The sequence below is a fragment of the Sinocyclocheilus anshuiensis genome, unplaced genomic scaffold (genome assembly GCF_001515605.1).
Source record: "Sinocyclocheilus anshuiensis isolate Anshui unplaced genomic scaffold, SAMN03320099.WGS_v1.1 scaffold746, whole genome shotgun sequence".
In the NCBI taxonomy this organism is placed as follows: domain Eukaryota; kingdom Metazoa; phylum Chordata; class Actinopteri; order Cypriniformes; family Cyprinidae; genus Sinocyclocheilus; species Sinocyclocheilus anshuiensis.
In genome coordinates, this window is record NW_015544173.1 from 494,014 (window position 1) to 516,530 (window position 22,517).

At 35.8% G+C, this 22,517-nt stretch overlaps 1 protein-coding gene across 1 annotated transcript; it reads right to left on the reverse strand.

Annotated features, from left to right (window-relative positions):
• Positions 1-9,269: 9,269 nt before the first annotated feature.
• On the reverse strand, positions 9,270-20,033 carry LOC107696046 (melanocyte protein PMEL-like). The gene is made up of 12 exons (XM_016496193.1): positions 19,932-20,033; positions 18,548-18,643; positions 17,982-18,128; positions 17,571-17,708; positions 15,267-15,428; positions 14,705-15,025; positions 14,040-14,579; positions 13,767-13,943; positions 10,445-10,547; positions 10,071-10,279; positions 9,882-9,969; positions 9,270-9,749 (listed from the first exon to the last, which is right to left on the reverse strand). The coding sequence occupies exons 1-12, from the start codon at positions 19,999-20,001 to the stop codon at positions 9,605-9,607; spliced, it is 2,196 nt and encodes a 731-aa protein (XP_016351679.1). The 5' UTR covers positions 20,002-20,033; the 3' UTR covers positions 9,270-9,604.
• Positions 20,034-22,517: the final 2,484 nt, after the last annotated feature.

The window sequence follows — 22,517 nt, forward strand, 5'->3', positions numbered from 1 at the left end:
GCTAATCTCGCTTACATTGCTAATACTCTATTCACACACATTACCATTGTTTTACTCACTGTTACTTGCTTAAATGGCGGATGTGTGTCTACCTTTGAGTGCAGGTGAGGACACGTGCACCGAATGCAGCTCGAGCTTGAGACCGAGGAGAAGCAGATCCGCGACCTGGTGGAGAGGCAGACCCAGCTGAGAGAGCGGAGAGCCGCGCTGATTGTAGAAACTTAATTTGCTGTAAAGTTGCTTTGCAACGATTTGTATCATGAAAAGCGCTATACAAATAAACTTGAATTGAATTGAATTGCAATTACTTAATGATATTTAGACAGACTTAAAGAAGTTCCAGATCTATACTTGTGCTCTTATTATTTCAGTTATTTTGCCTTTAATGTAAATAAACATGTGCAAACAATATACTTGCTCTTGTGAATTTATTTTTGATGTTAATTACATTGTGCGAGCTGTCTCTTTAATACCACGTGGTTTATATACATGTTGCTGCTGATTGGGCAGACATTTTTGACACACCCACCAAACAAGAGAAAACGTATCTCAAAACCTGATGCACACCATTTCCAGGAAACATGTCGTTCAAACCAGAAACCATAGCAAAATGTTGCGCACCGGTTTGAGCTTGAACTTGCCCCTTGTTTCTGTGTTTTCCTGTCTTCTGTTTTGTTTTAGTTCTTGTGTGCCCTTATTTGGTTATGTTCCTGGTCTCGTTTAACCTTATTAGTTTACCTTGATAATCTGTGTTTAGTTAATTATCCTAATCTGTCTATGTATTTAAGTTGCTCCCTTTCTGTCACTTGTTGTTCGGTCACTGTTACACTAAGTATCTGCCTAAGTTTGAGTCCACTATTAAATTGAGTTTTAGACTTTCTCTGCTGTGTCCTTTGCCTGGCTTCGCAACACAACCCATGACAGATGACCGAACCACGCAAAATGAACTGGGCTGAGGGCATGCTGTTTAACATCCAGCAGGGTGGATGGCCTTTGGAGCGATATGTGGAGGAGTTCCTGAGTGTTTTCCATCTGGTGAGCTGGAGCGATCATATGGTTAACGCTTTATTTATTACCTGGAGAATATGTAAAAAAACACGCATTGTCGCAATCGTTTATTGTCTTCACGTTTCATCAGTTGTGATTTATGCTTGTTATTCAGTTTAGCTACAGCGATAGCTGGACGAATTTGTCCATATTAGGTAATTCCTGACATGTCAATTACTACTATGTCTTGGACTTTCTGCAGCTTCGAGTATAAATGAAACCGACACTGGAGGAGTGAGTTTAGCAATTTAGTAATGTTCACATCGTTTTGGATGTGAATAAAACGTATCCAAAATGATGTGACTATCTTGTCTCTAAATTTAAATCTAGATTTATTCACACTGGCCCTTGAAAAAGTCTACGTGCGCACGCTTGCCCGAAAAAAGTGCAGGGGAAGAGTTTAGGTTTTATTAAAAGTTGGGGGAACACGTCCCCTGCGTATTCTGTGTCCATACTACAGGGAGCCACTGCGGAGGGATGAAAGAGTCGCATGTGGCTCTGGAGCTGCGGGTTGCCAACCCCTGCTCCACACTGACTTTTTCTTATGTCAGACAGGATACGTGGATGTGGCTGTGTGCACACAACTCCTGGTGGATAGTTAATTCATCTTAGGAAATGCCCTTGGCTGGTGGTGAAGCATTTTCCTAGCCTACTGTGGTAGGAAACCCAGAGGGGGATAGTAGTGATGTCCCTCACAAATTTAAGGTTTTCCCTTCTTGTGTAATTAATTGGGCTGCACCCGATGTGAATGTGGACGTGAGCAGCCGGCCACTGTGCAAAATGGCGATCTAACATTAGCAGGATACATTGCTGCTGCAATGGATAAAAAGCAAAATTGTGACTTTCAACTTCCTTCAGTGCGTAATGTGCTTTGTGCTTTGAAAAAGATCTACAAAGATACAAAGTCCACTCCAAAGGGAAATATATCAGTCAGCACTGTTTCTTAACTAGGGTTGGGTATCGTTTGGGGTTTTTTCGATACCGGTGCCAAATCGATACTTTTAAAATGGTTCCGGTGCCTGAACAGATACTTATTTTAAAAAAAAAATCCCCAAAAAATGATGGATTGGCCATTAGCACAATAAACACATGATGTCGGTTTCATTCATACTTGATGCCAGATTGCCCTTGCACAGAAAATCCACATATCCAGTCAGAGAATGACCTTCCAGGAAATCGCTTGTATGGACAAAGACATCGCTATTATAGCTGTAACCGAGTAAATGGAACATATAAGCGTTTTGAATGATAAAACAAAGACAATTAGACAATTAAAAGACCATAAAAACAAAGACTCTACTGCGACAATATAGTTTGTCTGTGTTATTCAAGCCATCTCTGGTATTTTCATAATTGCGTATATTTATAATCCATTGATAATCGATGTATTCTTTTTAAAGTAGCCTAAGGAACATATTTTCTGCCTCATTCTGTTACAAGAAGCCACATCAGATCACAAAAGGAAGCATTTGACTGGTGTTGTGGAGTAAAAAGATTATAATGTTCTCTTTTGTTGGACAACAAGTTTAGAAATGTGGGGCCTCATTTATAAAACATGCATACGCACAGATTTGATCTTAGAGTGTGCGTACACTAAAATCCACGGCAACGTTCACATTTATAAAAACGGTCTTTGACGTGGAAAAGTACTTACCGTCACGTCAGGGTCTGAGCAGACGCACGCACTTTTCCTTGTGGCAAAGTCGGAGTACTGCAGCTATTTGAACATCTAAGCTGCAATAATAAAAGCCGTGTACGTGCAAGCACCGAATTCATCATAAACAACAAAGATGCAGTGTAAGAGATTAATTGTGCAGTGTAGTCAGATTTTTTATTAACGGGAGTTTTTGCAAGATTAAACTGACCTTTTTAGTAGCCTAATGTTGAGAGTTCTTGCTTTCTGTACACAGTTTATTCCATGTTGTTGTTTTTTTTATTTATTATTATTATTATTATTATTTTATACAAGAGAACTTGCGAAGTCTTGATTTACTAGTAATGCGTAAAATAGAAAAAAAAAATGCATAAACGCATCTCCGACTGTTTTGTCTGTGTAGCCTTTAAGTATAGGCCTATGTCGTGCAATAACGGTTTTAATATATTCTATTCAATAACATTGTTAACTGTTTTTATTTATAACATCTGCTGCTTTGCTTCTGTGAAACCTCAATTTCAGACTCAGTAAAGTTTTTTAAATTTTCTTTGTGCTCATCATTCTAGAGCATAGAAATTCGGATATTGGCGTGTGCTCTTTTATATGGTAATGTTATTAATTAGGGGGCGGAGATCTGACACCAGTCAGCTGCGCACAATTTCAAGATCATTTGCGATTTATAAATGTCACATCTGGAAGAGAGGCGTAAGCACGCGTTTTTGAGCGCAGGTTCGTTACACATTTCTCCTTGTGGCAAAGTTGGAGTACTGCAGCTATTTGAACATCTAAGCTGCAATAATAATTAAAGCGGTGTACGTGCAAGCACCGAATTCATCATAAGCAACAAAGATGCAGTGTAAGAGATTAATTATGCAGTGTAGTCAGATTTTTTATTAACGGGAGTTTTTGCAAGATTAAACTGACCTTTAGCCTAATCTTATGTTGAGAGTTCTTGCTTTCTGTACACAGTTTATTCCATGTTGTTGTTTTTTTTATTTATTATTATTATTATTATTATTTTATACAAGAGAACTTGCGAAGTCTTGATTTACTAGTAATGCGTAAAATAGAAAAAAAATGCAGAAACGCATCTCGACTGCCTATTAGAATAGGCCTATGTCGTGCAATAACAGTTTTAATATATTCTATTCAATAACATTGTTAACTGTTTTTATTTATAACATCTGCTGCTTTGCTTCTGTGAAAATGAATAGACATCAGCCTTAAACTTTGTTTTTGTCATTTACAGCAGTTATATTTGTCATGGACACTCGCGTTACTACAAAGATGTGTTGGATTTGTATTATTAGCGCTTTGCGACTTGAGTTCACGTGCATTTTCTCAGTCTGGAAATTATGTGCTGTGCCGGTGATGATGCTTCTTACGTCTGTTTCGGAGAACCAGAGGACAAATATTTCAATCGATCGCTCCGGCATGGCACCGAAATGATGCACCGAAATCTGCGTTCGGATTCGGTTCTAGTACATACCGGTTACATAGGTACCGGTGCCATATTGGTAACGGGTTTCGGTACACAACCCTATTCTTAACTCCATCAAACACCTCAATTATAGTCCTGAGTTTTCTTCCAGGAATGTATGTCACAATATCCCTCCTTTAAATAATTCCTGCCCAAGTCAACACACCTTGTGTATCTGACAGTTGACTTTCTGTGGATGCACTTAGTGTCTGTGCCCTCAGAAAGCCATATATCAGAAGTTTAAAATAACAAGTTTTTAAGTCCACACACACACACACACACAATTTTATAATAAAGATCAACAATGTCACGTGAGCATGATAGAGATGATAATCAAAAATGTATTTGTTGCTGCTGTAGTAACTGAGGCACGAGCTGTAAAGGCACAGCCGGGGCCTAAAGTTAACACTCGCCAAGCGCCAATGTTTGAAACCGATGGCCAGTAACTTTAAGTCTAATAATGCTTGAGAATGTGATCCGGTTTAGCGCAATTATTAAATTGCAGAGATTATGCTGTAATTGTATAAATGTTGAATCTGTTGTGCTTTTTGTTTCAGAGTGAAGTGCTGTGATCATGTGAGCCATTCATGATAACGGTGTTTTCATTGTCTTGGAGCAATTTGCAGTAAATGCTGCTCCACACAAACTCCATCTCTGCAAGTGCTGTGAGTTTGAGTCAATTACAACGTACATTTAAAAAAGCACTCCAAATAGCTTCCCAAGTGTCAGGGATTCAGCCACGTTCCCAATCACCAGCCTTTTAATCACCCACACCTGTTGCTGCTAATCAACACCTATAAAGCACTCCCACTCCTCCATATTAGTGTCTGGTCTCAAGGTTGCAACAAGGGATTCCTACCTGTTTCTCCTTACCTGCATGTGATCACGTCTGTGTTCTCCTCGGATTCCCGCAGCTCGTTCGCCATCTGTCAATACAAGAGAGACTCTGGTTACTCCATTTAAGTTCCATTACCAGCATATCTGTACTGTTTATGCTTGCTTTCTCCTGCCGTCTTCATCTTCTGCTCTTCTACATAATAAAGCCCATTGTCACTGCAACTTACCTGATTGTTCCATGTGTCTGTGTATGTGACTGACACCAAGTTTGTAATGAGAATTTATATAAATGTTGTCAACAAAAGAGATACCTTTTGAAAAGAGAAGTATGTCATGTTGTGCCAAAATAAGAGCTCTATGGTTTGTTTGAAAGCAAAGAAACAACCATGAATTTCTTTCATTTTCATATTATATCTTTCAATAATATGTTACAATTTTGTAACTTTACAATGTTACTATTTTGAGTTGAAACTCCAACATACATATTCTGGGGACACCTGAGACAGTTACATCTTGTAAAAGTGCAAAATAGAACCCCCTAAGGGGATAGTTCACCCACAAATGTTGTTAATTTACTCATCCTTGGACCATTCAAGATGTAGGTGACTTTTTATCTTTAGTAGAACCGTAAAGAAGATTTTTTTTTAGCTAAAACCATGGTCTTTGGTGATTCATAAAATGTAAGTCAATGGCTACTACCACTTTGAGAGTCAAAAAAGCAATACAAAATTAATACCTGTGGCTTCTGACAATATATTGAGGTCTTATGAACTGAAACGTTCTGTCAACATTCTGTGCAAGAAACTGAAAATTATAACTTGAATCACAAGGACCGTGATTTTCCTAAAACTCATCTTAATCTCATTCTTCTAATATTTAGCACAGGGATGTCCTGGCAAGGCAGGAAATTTCAGCAAATGCTGCTGAATGCCAATGCAAGGAGTATTTTGTTAAAGTCTGTCCACATGTTATGACTATGTGGACCATGGAAAGCTTTGTGCTCTGCCAATGTAAAAGGTCCACACATTTATTTTGTTTCAGTCAGGCAAAGAGAGACTGACCATTAACCCTCAAGTCATTTGTTTGACTTAAAGCTTTAAGGCAGTTATTTCAATGAAAACCATCAGAGACTTTCGGTCCTGGGTAGGGAGTTGTAATATCAGGAACCATGTATTCACAAAACCGGTTTAAATCAAAACAGTAATTAAACAAACTAAATCTTCTGAATATATCATTGGTAAATTACTTCCATATGTTGGATGTGCGGGTTTTTGAGCCACAGTTTATGTTATCATGGCAAAAGCGTGGTATGGCATAATCCAGCTTTACAGAATTGGATCAGCCTGACAAGGTCGAGGTTTTATGCTGAGATAGCACAATAAAAACTCCAGGTTTGCATTTAAAGAAGACAGAGTGTTCCTATGAGAGCAACGTCATTACTTGTTTACCTTGACTTCGACACTTGCATCATTGCAGGTTGGCATATGTTTGAAGTTTATTTTTTGAAGGAAAATTGAAAGGCTGCATTCCACAGCTGCCATGTCATCAAACACCACTGAAGGCTGTCTTATAGGATGTAGCCTTCCGTTTTAGAAGCACCCTAACTGTAATCTGAAAAAAAGAGAATAAAATATGTGCTTAAACAGATGACAGAATAATTTTTGGGTGAACTATCCCTTTAATAGCTTTGGCTAGACAATACATAAGTTATTACGTTATACTTAATGTTAACAATGTTAGTTATATTAATTGTTAATATTAACACATGTTCCAGGTTAAATAAACATTACTGACACTTAAAAATAAAAAAAAATGTAATTTGTATTTTTACATTATCAATGTAATGAATTAATTATTTATTAAAATCAGAATGAGCTTTATTCACCAAGAGTGCACAAACACACAAGGAATTTGTTGTGGTTTCCAGGAGCACTGGGTACTTAGTCTGTACATACATATATGTATGGGGGCAGCTGTGGCCTAAAGATTAGAAAGTCAGACTTGTAACCCGAAGGTTGAGGGTTTGAGTCTCAGAACTGGCAGGAGTTGTAGGTGGGGGGAGTGAGAGTCCACCTTCATTACCCATGACTGACGTGCCCTTCAGCAAGGCACCGAACCCCCTATTGCGAAAGTCAAAAATGGCTGCTCCGTGGGTGTGTGCATGTTCACTACTCACTGCTGTCTGTGTGCACTTGGATGGGTTAAATGCATAGCACAAATTATGAGTATGGGTCGGGACACCATACTTGGCCACATGTCGTTTCACTTTATATAACACAAGAAAAAGAAGAAAATACAACATTTACCATAAGTAAAAATTAATAAAAAATAAAATAAAATAAAAAACAATGAAGTAACTTGCATTAGATCTGACCATTTAGGTACAGATGTGTGTATTATGTGCTGTATAGCTGTATAAATAAAAATATGTATTTACATATCACGCCACAAGAGCACTGATTTATGAATTGTTACAAAAAGCAGGCCATACATTGGTGTGTTAGTTATTTAAGGTGGAGATGGCCTGAAAATTTCACTGTTTTTATGCCTAGATGTTCTAGTACACAGAGATCTGTAGCATCTGCCTGAGGGTAGAATTGGATTCTACTTTTATCAATAAATTCTAATTTATCAATAAGATAATTGATAAAACTTGATAATCCATCACCTCTAAGTCTAACTAACAGTATAACATACACAATGATGTTTTAATTTCCACAAGATCATTTAAACTTTTATAAAAGTTGTAGTGGTGCTATGCTTTTTTCAGATTCCTGATTGGCTGATAGACGGAACTTTATGAGTATTTACTGTATCAATTGTTCACTAATAAGACTTTCCAAAAGTTTTGACAAAATACAAAGCTTGTAAATAGGACAGGTCTATAATTATCTAATAAAGAAGAGCTGCCCCATTTTAGCAAAGGAACTACAAATGCAGACTATCAGATCTGTGGAATTTCCTCAGTTGAAAAATAAAATATTAAACATATGCCAATAGCAAGTTCCTAGCATGTTACTAGGCGGCTCTAGTTAGACATTAGAGATTACTAGGATGTTGTAGCACGTTGTTAGGTGTTATAGTTGTTAGGCATATCTACAGTCAGATACTGTTAGACACACACAGACAGTCTAAGTTGCTAAAGTATTTTGGGTGGTTGCTTGGGTGTTGTCATATCTTTGTTCATTTCTGTTCAAGGACTCTTATTTTGATTTTCATTTCATTCTATGGCTCATGTGTTCTAGTTTCCTGTGTTTAGTTCCTGTTTCCTGTGTTACCTGCAGGTTTCTATTGTGTCACCATAGTTATTGAATATGTTCCACACAAGAGAGGCAGACTAAGTAAAAGGGGAAAAACAAAAAGAGGAAAAACAAAAATAAACACAGAGCAGAGAAGACAGCGATAAAACCTGAGTCCTGTCACAAGTTCACAAGTCACAGTAAAAACCCAAAAATATAACTTATTTGAGATTTTAGCTTCATCTCATGAGTTTGTCACTGTGATTACTTCAAGCAAGATTGTTTTTAATAGAACCAGACAAAAAGTTGAGAAGAGTCAGGAAATGTTTTTATTTAGGGGTAATAAGACATTAGTGTGGCTAGTATTATTTATAAATAAAACATCAGACCTTTTGGGTTGATATCAAACTAACACAGGGTTTGTTGAAAATGCAAATTATGTTTAGGCTCTAAATTAGTTCTTCTCACACCTGTCCTGAAGATCCCCACCACTGCACATTTTGCATGTTTCTCAAATCAGACAAACCCATTTGGGGGTTGGCAATCTCTACTAATGAGATGAGTTCAATGAGGTGTGTTAGATGAGGAAGACAGGTAGTTCTACAAAGGTAATTGGGGAAAATACATAATATTTGTTAATTATTAATGGTTAAACGTTAATATAAATTTACATCATAGTTAAATGTTTATATAAATTTACTTCATAAAGCTTCTTAATGTTGCATAAATGTTGAACAGGGGTAAGGCTTTTCTTTAAACTTTTGCTTTTAGTTGAACAGATTATGTGAAGAACAGCTGACAATGTCTTTGTGGTCTGTAATAACCTGAATATTATCAGATTATTTTAAATAAGACAATATTCCTATCAAGCAGTTTACTTAGGTTGCTTATAGAATGATTACATTTACATTTTAATAACTGAAGATGCTCCCAGCCACAATCCCTATTATCCATATAACTGTTAAGGGTGAGTGCTGTAAATAATGTAAGTAAACTACTTGGTTTTTCACCATTTTGCATTGCGCTATATTTTTTATTGATAAAATTACAACCCTATATCTCTTGACTGACACTTAGGAATGTAACAAATACTGAAGGGGAATAAGTCAGATTATTGCAACTCAAGAAAAGCTAACCATTAACAGGAAATATGTGCAATTTTTTATGACGACACACAATACACTGTAATTATTCAGCAACTGCCACATACAATAAAACATCATTTAGATAACGTGAGGCATATTACATATAAAATTTTTGTTATTACAGTACAATGAGGCCCTCGTTCTCTTATTGAGAGATTGTATAGACTTTGCAATATGCCTTAAAGCAGAAGTGGACAGCTTTTCACACCACTCGCCCAAGTAGGAGCGGGCGGCTCTCTGCAGTGTATCTCCGGCTCAGAAGGTTCCACAGCATTAAAGGCACTGAGCTTCTTCCAGAGCTGCTGCTTGTATTATCTTCTCTCAGTGGATGGTACTCCTTAAACCGCCTGGATAAAAAAAATACATATAGAGGGTTACTTTAATGTACATAAATTTTGTTTACATTTAACTAGGCAGCATACAATAACATATTCTTAATATTTATTTTGATGAAACCCATATGTGTATTGGTGCCTTACTTGTATGAAAAAGCAATGGCCCCCAATGCACAAATAAAAACAAGGACTCCCAGTGTTGCTCCAGCTGTGTTCCTTGATGAATTTGTGTCTAGTTTTAACAAGAGAAGTTGTGAAGTAGTGAGGTTATAGGGTATGTTCAGGAAAATACATTTTATTATTTTAGATATGCGTTGAACTTATGACACTTGCCTATAGCCACACTGAGCTTTGCACTGGTTACAGCCAAGTTGACATCATTGGTCAGAGACACGTTGATACAGAAGGTGCCCGAGTTGTTGAAAAATTGTCGCAGCACCATCTGACACTCAGAGGTTGGAGTCACAGCATTACACTGTAGGTCCTGAACAGGGCTTGTGCAGTCTGCATCGGATACCACGGTGCACACTTGATTGGGCAGGCTGGCATGCAAATATAAAAAAATAATCAATAATAATAACTTGCATATTCTTGTTCAACCACAGTCATCATTATTACCAGTGTAAGACTATTATAACCAGTAACAGCTAAGAACAGGAAAGACTATATACAGTCTATAAAATAAATCATATCGAAGGAATATTTACCTTCCCTGACATGTGACTGTAAGATCTACAGCATTCTGCTCCAGCTCTGTGGCCAGAATCACCACATTATTCACCTCCACAATCTCAACACTCTCTATTCCCTCTGATGTGGGAAAACATATATGTAGAGAATATTAAACACGTGTAGACAGTCACGATGCCATTTTTTCAGAACTGATCCGATCCGATACCAAAAATTCTGAGTATCGGCTGATACCGATACCAATCCGATACTAGCAGTTTAAACAAAAAATCAGTGTAGATATCTATACCTCTGTGTGTTGACCAGATCATCACTGTTTTGTGTGTTAAACACAATCTACTACATATAGAAAACTTCATTATACATAAAAATAACAAATAAAAAAATATATAATCATAATCTATGACAAAATACTGTTATTATAAACCAGGTTAGTGGATAATTCAGCAGCAAAAGTTACTACTGTAGAATAATGATGAGTGCACAATCATTTAATAAAATCTAAACATTTAGTGAAAAAACATTATTTAGTGGGGAACAAATAAAAGTGAATAAGTGTAGGACTAAATCTAGTAAAATGTTACACACTGCTCTTTGTATTGTAAATATATAAATATATTAAGTAAATATATTTGCATATAAATATATACTATAAAATTAAAAGACATGTATAGCACTGTAATGAGGCACGAACATATGATAGATAGGACAGAACATGAAAGGCTATCAATCTTTCATTGCACAAAAGTATTATAAAATGAAAGGCTCCATTACAGTGCGGATCAAAGTGCTTATGCGCATCCCGTGCGCAGAATGACACGTTTGAAGCAACATGGAGTCACAGCGCGCAGCGCTCCGCATAGAAAAGTTCAAAGGAAATAGATATTTATGCGTAGTGTATTAAATCTGTGTGATAGAGTCTTTTCTTTTAACAGTTTTAAATTTCAGTTACTGTGCGAGTGGAGAACAATTGGTGCTCTCTACTCCAGTGTTGTGATCTAACAGACACCTGGTAGAAAGTAACATGATTTAGAAACAGCACTAAACTCCAGCAAGATAAAGTCCTTTTATGCAAAACCATTGCTCTTTATCTACAGATCAAGTATAGTGATAGAAACACTGAATCATCTTTGAGAGAGTTTCATCGTCTTGACTGTCGTAACCAAACAAGATATTATAAACCTAGATTTAAATGCAAAGAGACAAGATAGTCTATATTTGTATTCAAAAAGAAGCTACAAACAATACGAAGCTCCACAAATACTCTCCTGCAATGTCTGTTTCATTCATACTCGAAGATGGATGGCGCTCTCGCGCAGAAAGTCCAAAACGGACTCATAGAATTAATAACTTATGACATGCCAGGCAGGAAATCCCTAATATGGACAAAGGCATCCAGCTATGCTGTAGCTAAGCTGAATAACAAGCAGAAACATTTTGACTGATGAAATGTGAATACAATAAACACACAATGGTTTATGTGTGGTTTTCAAGTCATCTCCATGTAATAAATAAAGTAAATGAATAATGCAGTGCTATTTGACATAGCATTTATTACAGTATAGAACTATTCTGCCTTATTCCCTGATAAAAATGGGGGAAAATGTTTGTAGAATATAAATCATTTCCATGAAGGTTCTTAAAGTTATTATCATATGGCAATTATTACTAATGAAAACTATTAATAGTAGTATTAATAGTAATTACAATAATAAATATTGTTGCATGAATAATAAACAAATGATAAAATTATCCACCCCTAACCTATAGTAAAGTATTAAAATGTTTTGATGCAATAAATATGGTCTGATTTAACAATGTCCATTCCCCCAAACAGAGAATTCTTCCACAAGAATCTACATGTCTGCCTCTTTTAAACTTCGTAGTGTATATAATGAGTTGTATTTGTAGGTGTCATAATAGCACAATTCTTAACCCCACCCCAAACCTCACTAATTTTCAAACCTTCGTTACGGCCATGTGCATCCTTAACAATTGTGTGCTTATCAATAACTATTAAGTGTTTATATTAAAAATATGTTATTTATTATTTATTAAAAAATATGTTAAGACAACACAATATGTGTGAAAGCAGTAGTGGCTACTGACCATAAATTTAGGTGGGTCAGATTCTGGGATGTATCGTAGACTTAACTACTAACCTTTTTGAAAAAAAAAAAAGAGCTGTTTTCTAATTTTTCTACTTTTAATATTAAATCATAAAATGATTGAACGAATGATACATGGATTCTCTTAATTAGGGTGTGCTGTATTTCTATTTTTCACCACATAGCCAACCTGTCTGCTGAAGCCATGCACTAAATTTCACTCTAACCATCTTACTTTACAACTTTAAATAATCTAGAAACTCCAAAAAATAATTGTTGAATAATGCTGTGCACATTTACAAGTTAACAATTTAGGATTGGTTTCAGTTTATAATATAGAGTTCTATGTTTTCAAGTGGATGTATATTTTTGTGGCTGTTTGAAAGCCTGTTTAGCGTTAATACAGTGGTTGTCAATTCCAGCCATGAGGTTATAAATGAAAAATTTTTGACAGTTAAGCCAGCCAGGCCAGTAATGCTGAAGTGAAGCCATGTTCGTGTTGGTTGGAATATAAGGATCAAATATAGCTGCAAGCAGCAATTAAGGGGTCAAGCACAACAGAGGCAGAATGAGGAGCAAGCATGGCTGGGAGGATCAGACCTAAAGCAACAATGAGTAATTAAAGACATTTTAAGGTGGATTTACTCAAACTGGCTAAAAAAAAAAATTTCAGTCATTAGTAATATGACTTATTTAACTTGGTTTAAATTTTGTAAAACTTGCATTTGAATCATCTTGAATCGTCAAGGAATCAGAGGAAAAAAATAATTTTGTTTCTAGCCCTTACGGCTCAAAGGTCATTAGCACTAGCGTGAGTGCAAGTTTGGACAAGCGGTGGCGCTAGCGGGTTTGAGTTAAGAGACTTAAAATTTGGTGTGGTTAATGTTCAGACTGTCCTCTATCTGTGTGTCAAATTTCACAACTTTTTACTATATGGTTGGACTGCCATAGAAGAAGAAGAAGAAGAAGAAGAAGATGAAGAAGAAGAAGAATAATAATAATAATAAGAAGAAGAAGAAGAAGAACAACAACAACAACAACAACAACAACAACAACAACTTGTTGAATTTTTTTCAGTCATACAATATAAAAATGTAAAGCATTTCTTTCTTTCTTTCTTTTTTATTTTTCCTCTTTGAGAACAATGATGCCCAAAAGATCAATATTCAGGTCTAGTATTATTGTTTAAATACATTTAAAAAGTAAAGAAATAAATTTAAAAAATACTCACGGACTACTGTAAGAGTTGTAGAGAAGGAGCCATAACGATAAATCATACAGTTTTTTTCTGCCGGCAGTTCTGGTGCTTGCCGCTTTGCAATGATTAGAGCAGCCTGGGTTGCTTCAGTTCCTGCCACCAGTTCAGCTTCTAATTCACTCACTGTTGCCTCAGGTATACTAGTTACGCCTGCAATTAAAGCACCAATGCAAATATATTAAATATATGATTAATTGGTTATGGATTTTTTTTAAAGTTATGGCTGTCTATATAAATGTTTTTCACCACTGATGGCTTCGGTTGCCTCGTTGACTCCAGCACCAGCTTCATTAACTGCTTCTATGTCTTCTGCTACAGGTATAACAGATGCTATGACACCTGTGACCACTGCCTCAGGGGTGTTAATGATTATTGCATCACCAGTCGGTGCCACACTTTCTATAAGTGTCTGAACAGAGGTTGTTTCAACTACAGCAGCAGGGGGTTCTGGGAGAACTGTGGCCGCCAGATTGATTATAATCTCGCCTCCTTCTGGGGCCGTGTCAGCTGCAGGAACTTCTGTCGCAGGTTCAGCCTCAACAGCTGTAGGTGTGGCTAACATGACTGCAGCAGTATTGTCAGCTTCTGCAACAGCAGTGTCTCCAGCAGCAGTGGGCACCTCCTGAGCAGTATTATCTAATTCTGCCTCTGCGTCAGTTGCTGACACTGCCAAGTCATTGGCAACTACAGTGACATCAGGTGCAACTTCTTCCTCTGCCAAGGGAACAACATAAACCGATTGAGGAGAAACAGTCAGCACAATGTTTCCCACTGCTGTTGCTTCATCTGTCAAAAAGGAGAAGGCACCGACTGATAAATCTTTTGGAAATCTCTTCAAAACACTTATTGAACTGAGAATTATCTTTTAAATGCCATGAAATATGAGCTTTGAATACAATATGAAATTCTACCTGTTACGGGAACAGGGGGTACACCAGTGGCTGCTGGAGTTGGATTGAGCTGACAACCAGTTGAGATAGCTGCCATCAAAACCACCTGTGGCCTGAAGGAACCAGTTGTAAGGTATGTGTGGGTAACAGTGGTTTCCCGAGAAATGAGAGTTCCACTATTGTCACCAAAATCCCAGTTGAAGGTGATGTCTGACCCACTGAGATATTGGCTAGGGTCATGCAAGTTAATGCTGAAGGACACAGCTCTGTTCTGGATAAAGCTTTGGTCACCCTGATTGATGTCACCAACCTGAGATAATATGACTGTAAAAGGAATCTGGTCTAGAGAAGAAGAGGAAGTTTCATTAGGTTCTTGTGGGAATATACAGTACACAGTAAATTACAACATTGGTTTACTCTCCAGTTACACTGATTACTCTCCAGTTCAGTTCAAGGCAGTGGTTTAATGGCATGAATTCTTACTACAACGTAAGGTAAACAAAATAGGCTTAATGTTTTTTTTTCTAAAGAATAGAGATGATAAGGGATCTCTAGATATATGTGCAGTTATCAAACTACTCACCAGTGATGGAGAACTGGGTAGATGCATAACCAAGGGGAACAAACTTGTCTTTGCCACGGCAGTGATAAATCACCAAATCCATGGTGTAAAAACCAAGAGGCATATTGTCTGTTTCAATTGTCAGTAGAGAGGAGGGACCATCGGCCACCTGCCAATATTTTCCTGAAAGAGAGAAACAATGCAAGAGTAACTAAAATTCAGCCACCACAGTTGCCTTAACCCTGTCCCTAAGCTACACCTAAAATCAAAATGATTTTAAATTAAATGGTTAATAAGAATGTTGAACAAGCCTGCCCAAGTCTAACCCTAAAGTCCTCATAGGTTGTTAAGTCCTCAAAGCGTGTGTCCTACTTGCATATGTTATTCTGTAACGTCTGGACAAATCAGACACATTATTATTTGCTATATTTAACAAATAATCCAACAGACCCCTCACTCAATATTCTGACTGGGTACCTGGATGCCTGTGAACAACCCTCCAGACCACTGGAGCCAGGATACCTCAGCCAGATAAGATAGCTTTTATGGCCCAATGGAACTCAGAGTTTTACTCTCACTTAATTCACTTTGAAACAGACACATACTGCCCACATAAAAGAATGACTTCTCTTTAATTCGTAGGCAAACCTTTCTATGAATGAACATGCATATCCCCAGGACATTGTGCATATTATTACTGTTTTTGTATATTGTCTTTTGTATTGTATACTGGTTTATGCATGCCTTATGATAGAATTATTAGATAATGTAACCCTATTGGTACCGTGTTTGATATCAAAATATCCCTTGTTTAGTCCACCATCCACTGGTGCATACCACCTCCTCATAACATGCATTGTATGCTTGTTATATTAGTATAATTAGTATAAAGGTACATAAATCTGCCTTATGTACCTTTACCCACTCTGATCAAATGAGCCGTACATTTAACTAAACAAAAGGTTTAGAGGTTTAGTTTAAGCTGCAGACCCCATTGTAAAACGGCGCTGATGGTTTTGTGCAGATGGTTAAACGACTCTTTTCATAGCTTCATTACCTGTTTCTGGTTTCATTCACTTGTACTTCCCGTTTTTCCCCACGTATGCATGTGTGAGTGTGTGTATATGTTTGTTAAACTAGTTTATGTGTTAGTGTTTAATTAATAAAACTTTTGTGCACGAATTCCATGAGTTTCTGATTCTGTCAGCTCAATTTAACGAGCCGATCTTGCTAATGCATTAGTACTGTAAGAAAGTTATTTTCTGTGAGTTGATATGAAATTACACTGAATGTTCGTCGGACGAACAGATTCGTTGATGGCAATATTGATTTTGCTACAGTTACGACTGGCAGCTGATATAAATAATTGTAATATATGATGTGATGGAGATGAGGCCAATGGGATGATTGGTAACTACATTTAAGTTTAAAAAAACAGCTTTTTGCTGTTCAAGCGATTTTTTAAAAGCCAGTGGCTTACCCCTTCTTTTGATTATAAAGTATTATTTTACTGTATTTCTACATTGTATTTCATACATTTTAGGCCAAACATTTTTGATTTTGTTATTTCTTTTGAACTTGATTTTAAATAATAAATGTTAAATAGTTTGTGAAAATAGACTGAAATTTTTATGAAACTGTATTTACCTGCAACATTTATAAGTGGGATGTTGAGTACTATTAGCCCAGTTCTGTACTTGCAGTCCATTCATTCATTCATTATTTTTTAATTATTCAATTTGATTTTATTTTGTTCTGAAAAATTTAAATAATTAAAAAAATGCCTTCAAAGTTGTGAACTGTATCTTTAAATAAAACTTTAAAGAAGTCATCCATCCATTCTATTATCCAGATCTCTTTGTCCTTATTAGGGTCGCAGAGAGCTGGAGCCTAACCCAGCATCTTGGTCATCACAAGGCTCCAGTCCATCACAAGGCTCACCCATAGGTTTTAAGAAGTCATTTTTATTGAATTTCTCTTCCTTTGATATAGCACGAGGTGAAAATGTTCAGTTTTACTCCATGTGGCTCGACTTACCCTCTCCCTAGGCTCAATTTGCCCATCACTGGGAGCAAGTTGCACCAAGAGACCACTTTTTTTTTTCTTTTTTTTTTGGAAAGCCAAATTTTGAAAGCAGTTTATTTTAGATTAAAAGTGATTATTCCCAAATATGCACTACATTACCATATTAAATATGTACACATTTAAGTTGGACCCATTACTGTCATGTTCACACTTTAAACACAGAGTAAGTAAAAACCGACTCAACTCACCCCGCTCTCCCCTATATATTAGACTAGTCTACAGGTTTAAACTTGCTCTTACCCCATGTTTTCCATACATAGACAAACCGAGGCTTTTTGTTGGAGATCTTAGTGAAGGGTGTCCTGTCAGGAAAGACACCCCATTCTTGAGGTATATTGGACTCAGGGTATACAGTCTGGCCCATAGTATATGATGTTCCTAAAAGACACACACACACACACACACACACACAAATTATTTTTTCTTTTATGTGCAGATAACATTCAAATTCATAACATATTTAAAAAACGCTTATTTCAAGCAATAACAAGTGATGTATACATACAAAATATTTAAACAAAATAGAAATAATATATAAATATACTCAATATTGGTTGGTAAATACATTACAAAATTTTGATTGATGGTAGTGCAAGAATAAAATCATATATAATGTAAATGTATTGTATTATGGAATTTTATATAACTAACCATTAATTGTACAGTTTCTTGCCCACACCACCTGTCCATCAGGAAGGACTGTCTGGTTCTGAGGGAAGCGAACATTAATGTTGAAAGTGGCTTTGGCTCCTGTCAGTGTAGGAGAATCACTTCTGACTTCAAATGTCACCTCTCCACCTATGGCAAAAAAGGATTTCCACATAAAAAATAAAAAAAAAAGGTCAAGGTATGCACATCCAGGTGCAAGATCAAAAAATACATCAAATAATACAAAAAAGATCTGCACACTGTTATTCTCCCTTTATTTAGAAAAAGTTACAATGGGCAACATTTCAGTCAAAGACCTTCGTCAGGCACACACACACAAAAAATATTTCCAGACATAGTTTAAAAGAGAATAAACAATTATCTCAATAAATTATTTCCACTTGTATCATATATAATAATTTATTCATATGCAAACCAAATAGTTTCTCATTCCTTCTTAATTTTTTCCCTTGGAAATTGAAAAAAAAAAAATCCATGGAGCTCATTGTCTTGTGCTTTAACATTTTTAGAATTCAATTAAATTTGTATGTGTGTATGTCCTCAAATACCTTTCCAGCAGTCTCTGTATCTAGGATCTCCATCCCTCCAAACTGGATACATCTGTGAGTTCCATGAACGATAATGTGCAAAGCGTGTTCTGGATTCTAGTAGAATGATGAAAATAAATAGTAAAGGTCTCCTTTGTGAAAAAGCATTAAAATAAGTTTTCAGTAATGAGTAATTCATTAATAAAGTCAATTTATTTCTTCAAATCACACAGGTCTTCTTTAAAACCCATCTACGGGGAAACTCTCGATTTCATGATTTTTCAGTCTCCCAACAGGCCCAGTTATTAGAAATCATTAGATGTGTAAAGTGCATATTTATCTGGATTTAATTCCCTTGCTTCAACACTATAATCAACCCTACAAACACTAAAATGATGCATATTAGAAAAATATATGACTACATGAGATGACAGATTAGATTAATGGTATAATAGATATTTAGACTCTAAATTATATAGAGTATAATATTAAATGTAATTTCATAAGGTAGTTGAAGTAAGTAATAGGGTAGGTTGGCTTAAGTTCATAAGTGAACAAAGAGAAAAGGTCTACAATGAAAAAAGCAAGAGAATGTGAGGGTTGGCAAATAGAGTCACACGACCTCCACAATCCCACTCAATCCTTTTCATGTGACTTTCAGCTGAGGGTACCACTGTAATCCCCACTGCTGGAATGAGTTAAGATCCCACAGAGTTCTGACATATAGTCAAACTTTCATTTATCTGAATGTTTGTCTATCTGATTGCAATTGATAAGCAATTATATGTGGTTTATTATGTGTGTTTTAAGATGTATTACATTCACATTTTATTCATTGGCAAATATTTTTTATCCAAAGCAATACATTTCCAGGAAATCAAAGTCGTGACCGGGTGATGCCAGCACCATTCTTTAACATTTGACATCATGCCCCAACACCAAAAATAAAATCAAAGACTGGCCAATTATCCTTAAATAGTTAGCCGTAAGCCTCTTTAAAGCATTAATCATACTGGTCGTACAACTACTAGTACTGATGTCAAAGTTTGCCAAGATTGCTCAATTATGAAAAGGCTACATTGGAGGGCTGCAGTATAGTTTTAAAGCTTGTTCAACTGCTTTTCTACATCTGTTTTCGTGTTGGACTGCCTTGTGGCTATTCATTGGAATAACATTTGTGATAAATTGAACTGTTTAAAGTATTGGTATTTAAAATAATGCAACTCTTTTTCAGCTGTGGATTTAATCCAAAGATTCTAAAAGAAGATAAATAAAGTTTTACAAATCTTGATTAATTATTTACTGTGAGGTATTTCTTTAATGTATCGATTTTATTCTTTCAAATTTTGTACAATCAGCGATTCCTATTAATGTTTTTCTGTATATAAAGTACAGATATACTCACGTGAAAGCGATCCTGATGAGAATGTAAGAATTAGAAAGACAAGAGCCGTCCACATCTTCATGGTATGCATTGATGACTACAACACCACAGTCACTGATCCAGCTTTTCGTTGAGACCCATGAGGCGTCTTGCTTCAATATCAGCACTCCAAACCAAACCCCTAATGTATGACATCATTGATGTGCATAACAGGTTCCTCCCAGTCCCACACCCTGAAGTAATCCTATAGAGGGCTGTAGTTTAGGAATGTTTTACGAATAAATTGTTACAATGCATCACTGTTACGCAGCCTCTCTTCCTTGGGATCTTGCAAATTTTCTGATTACATAATGATGAATACAGGACTTAGAATGTTAACAAAAAAAACAAAAAAAAGACTGCAGACAAAAACGTCACTGATCTTGTTGCATGGAGATTAATGAAATGATTATTCTTTTAGAACATTATTGATTTAATTAATGTTATTATGACTGTTACATGATTTTGCTTTAGCCATTTTACCGGTTTTCTTTCACAATTAATTATCATTATCTGTGTGCTTTTGCAACAGGTTATACACAAACTCGTACATGCATAATCATTCACTGAATATAGGAAAAAAATGGAACACATATACTGTTAAGTTTTAGTAACAGAAAAAATACACATAATAATAAAGATGGTTAAGCTTAGGCGTACCACTTTACCAGTTCCCATTTTACCAGTTTTTCACTCTAAATGCTAACACACAGTGGTTATAAAACTACACACTGCCATAGACACACCCCTGTTTAAAATCTGTATAAAAATAAATCCAAGTAAAATCATGTCAGATATTTTTCCACCAACAAAATGCATATAACAAATAAATAGAAACTTTTAGGGGAAAAAACCTAATATTACCTGGTAACACACCTTTTTATTATGGGGGATGATACACAAAAAAATTAACTAATCAAATTCAAAATCTTGAAAATACTCAGGATTACGTGATGCTAATTAACCCTGAATAACAAAAAAATCTGATTGTTTTGTAGTATTATTTTAGCATTATTTTGGTCGCAATTAGAGATTACAAATGATGGGTTGGGTTGGGATCACATTGTGAAAAGGTCCCAATCAGAAAAATACAAAAGCTTTCCCAAAACATTATATGTGCCACTGAATATCATACAAGCCATCATAAACAAGGGGAGACAATGTGACACCAATGACATTCAAAAAAGAAAAAGAAAGAAAAAGATAAACAGATCATCTGTCAAAAATTGATGGAAAATAACGATAATGAAAACTTATAATGAAAGTCCTCCATTAAAAATTTGAAGATGAAGAGGGTTTTAATTTTTCAGCATGATAATAATCTCAAACACAAATCAAAATCAACAAAGGAATGACTTCATAAGAAGAACATTTTAGAAAAGCCCAGTCAGAGCCAAGACCCAAATCCAATAAAAAAAAATAAAAAATAAAACTTTTGGATTGACTTGAAGAGGGCTATACTCAGAAGATCCCCTGATAATTTGACCAATCTGAAGCTCTTTAAAAAGGAAGAGCCATAAAAACTGACAAATCAAGATGTGCTAAGGTGATAGACTCTAATGAAAAAATGCTGTCTGCTTCATTAAGCAAAAGGTTTTTCTACTAAGAAGGGGTATGCTTGTGCAACCACATTATTTTATGTCTTTTATTTTTCTTTTGTTTTCCTTGGATTCTTTTTGTATTGAGATTATCTTCAGTCAACATCATTGCCAAGTTTTACATTAAATTCACAACTGTAGAAAAATATTATTCATAATGATGGATTTGTACATTTGTATCCTGTCTCTGCAGTTCCTCATCTTGTGATCACATGTGGATCCTGTGAGAATAAATGTCTATTCATTATCTACAAATTAGGACAAGCAAGAGGGGGATATTCTTTGAGCATGGCTGTTGGAGAATCGTGCTTGTTGGGTCATATCTGTTAAAATGACCCAGAGCTGCAGTGATGGAGAGTCACAAGATGAGAGTATACGCACAGTCCAGTCAATGATGTTCTTTCATTATTGTTCTTTCTCCTCATGTCTTTACCTTCATGTAGTTTTCTTTTTCATTCTTAGCATTCTTGGGTTTGTATTAGTGTTACAGTAACAATCTATGCATTGTTATTCTTAGAGGTGTCTTATCAAGGGAATCTCTGATTTTTAATTTTATTTAAAATTAAGTTAGATTCATTTTTTTTTTAAAGTTAGAAATTTGATTGCAGTTAAATGTAATAACTTTGCAGTAGAAATATAAAAGATAATAAGAAGTGATCATGTCTGGTTTGATATCAGATGGTGGGTTTTGATATTCTGTAATTCCCAGCATGAGGGCTTCTTTACCAGCAGTACTGTATAGTCATGCTACAATAAGTCAAGTCTTTTAGGCAATTAATTAGTTTTATGACTAATTCCTGGGAACTGCATATTTGCCGACAAGGTTAGAGGATAACATTACCTGTGTAAATAATTACAACATGTTAAAAAGTCAGTGATGGAAAACTACTTGCCTTTTGTCTTAATTGGCCAGTTTGAATAAAAAAGACATCACTATTTCTGTTTTATTTGGTGGAAATATATATATATA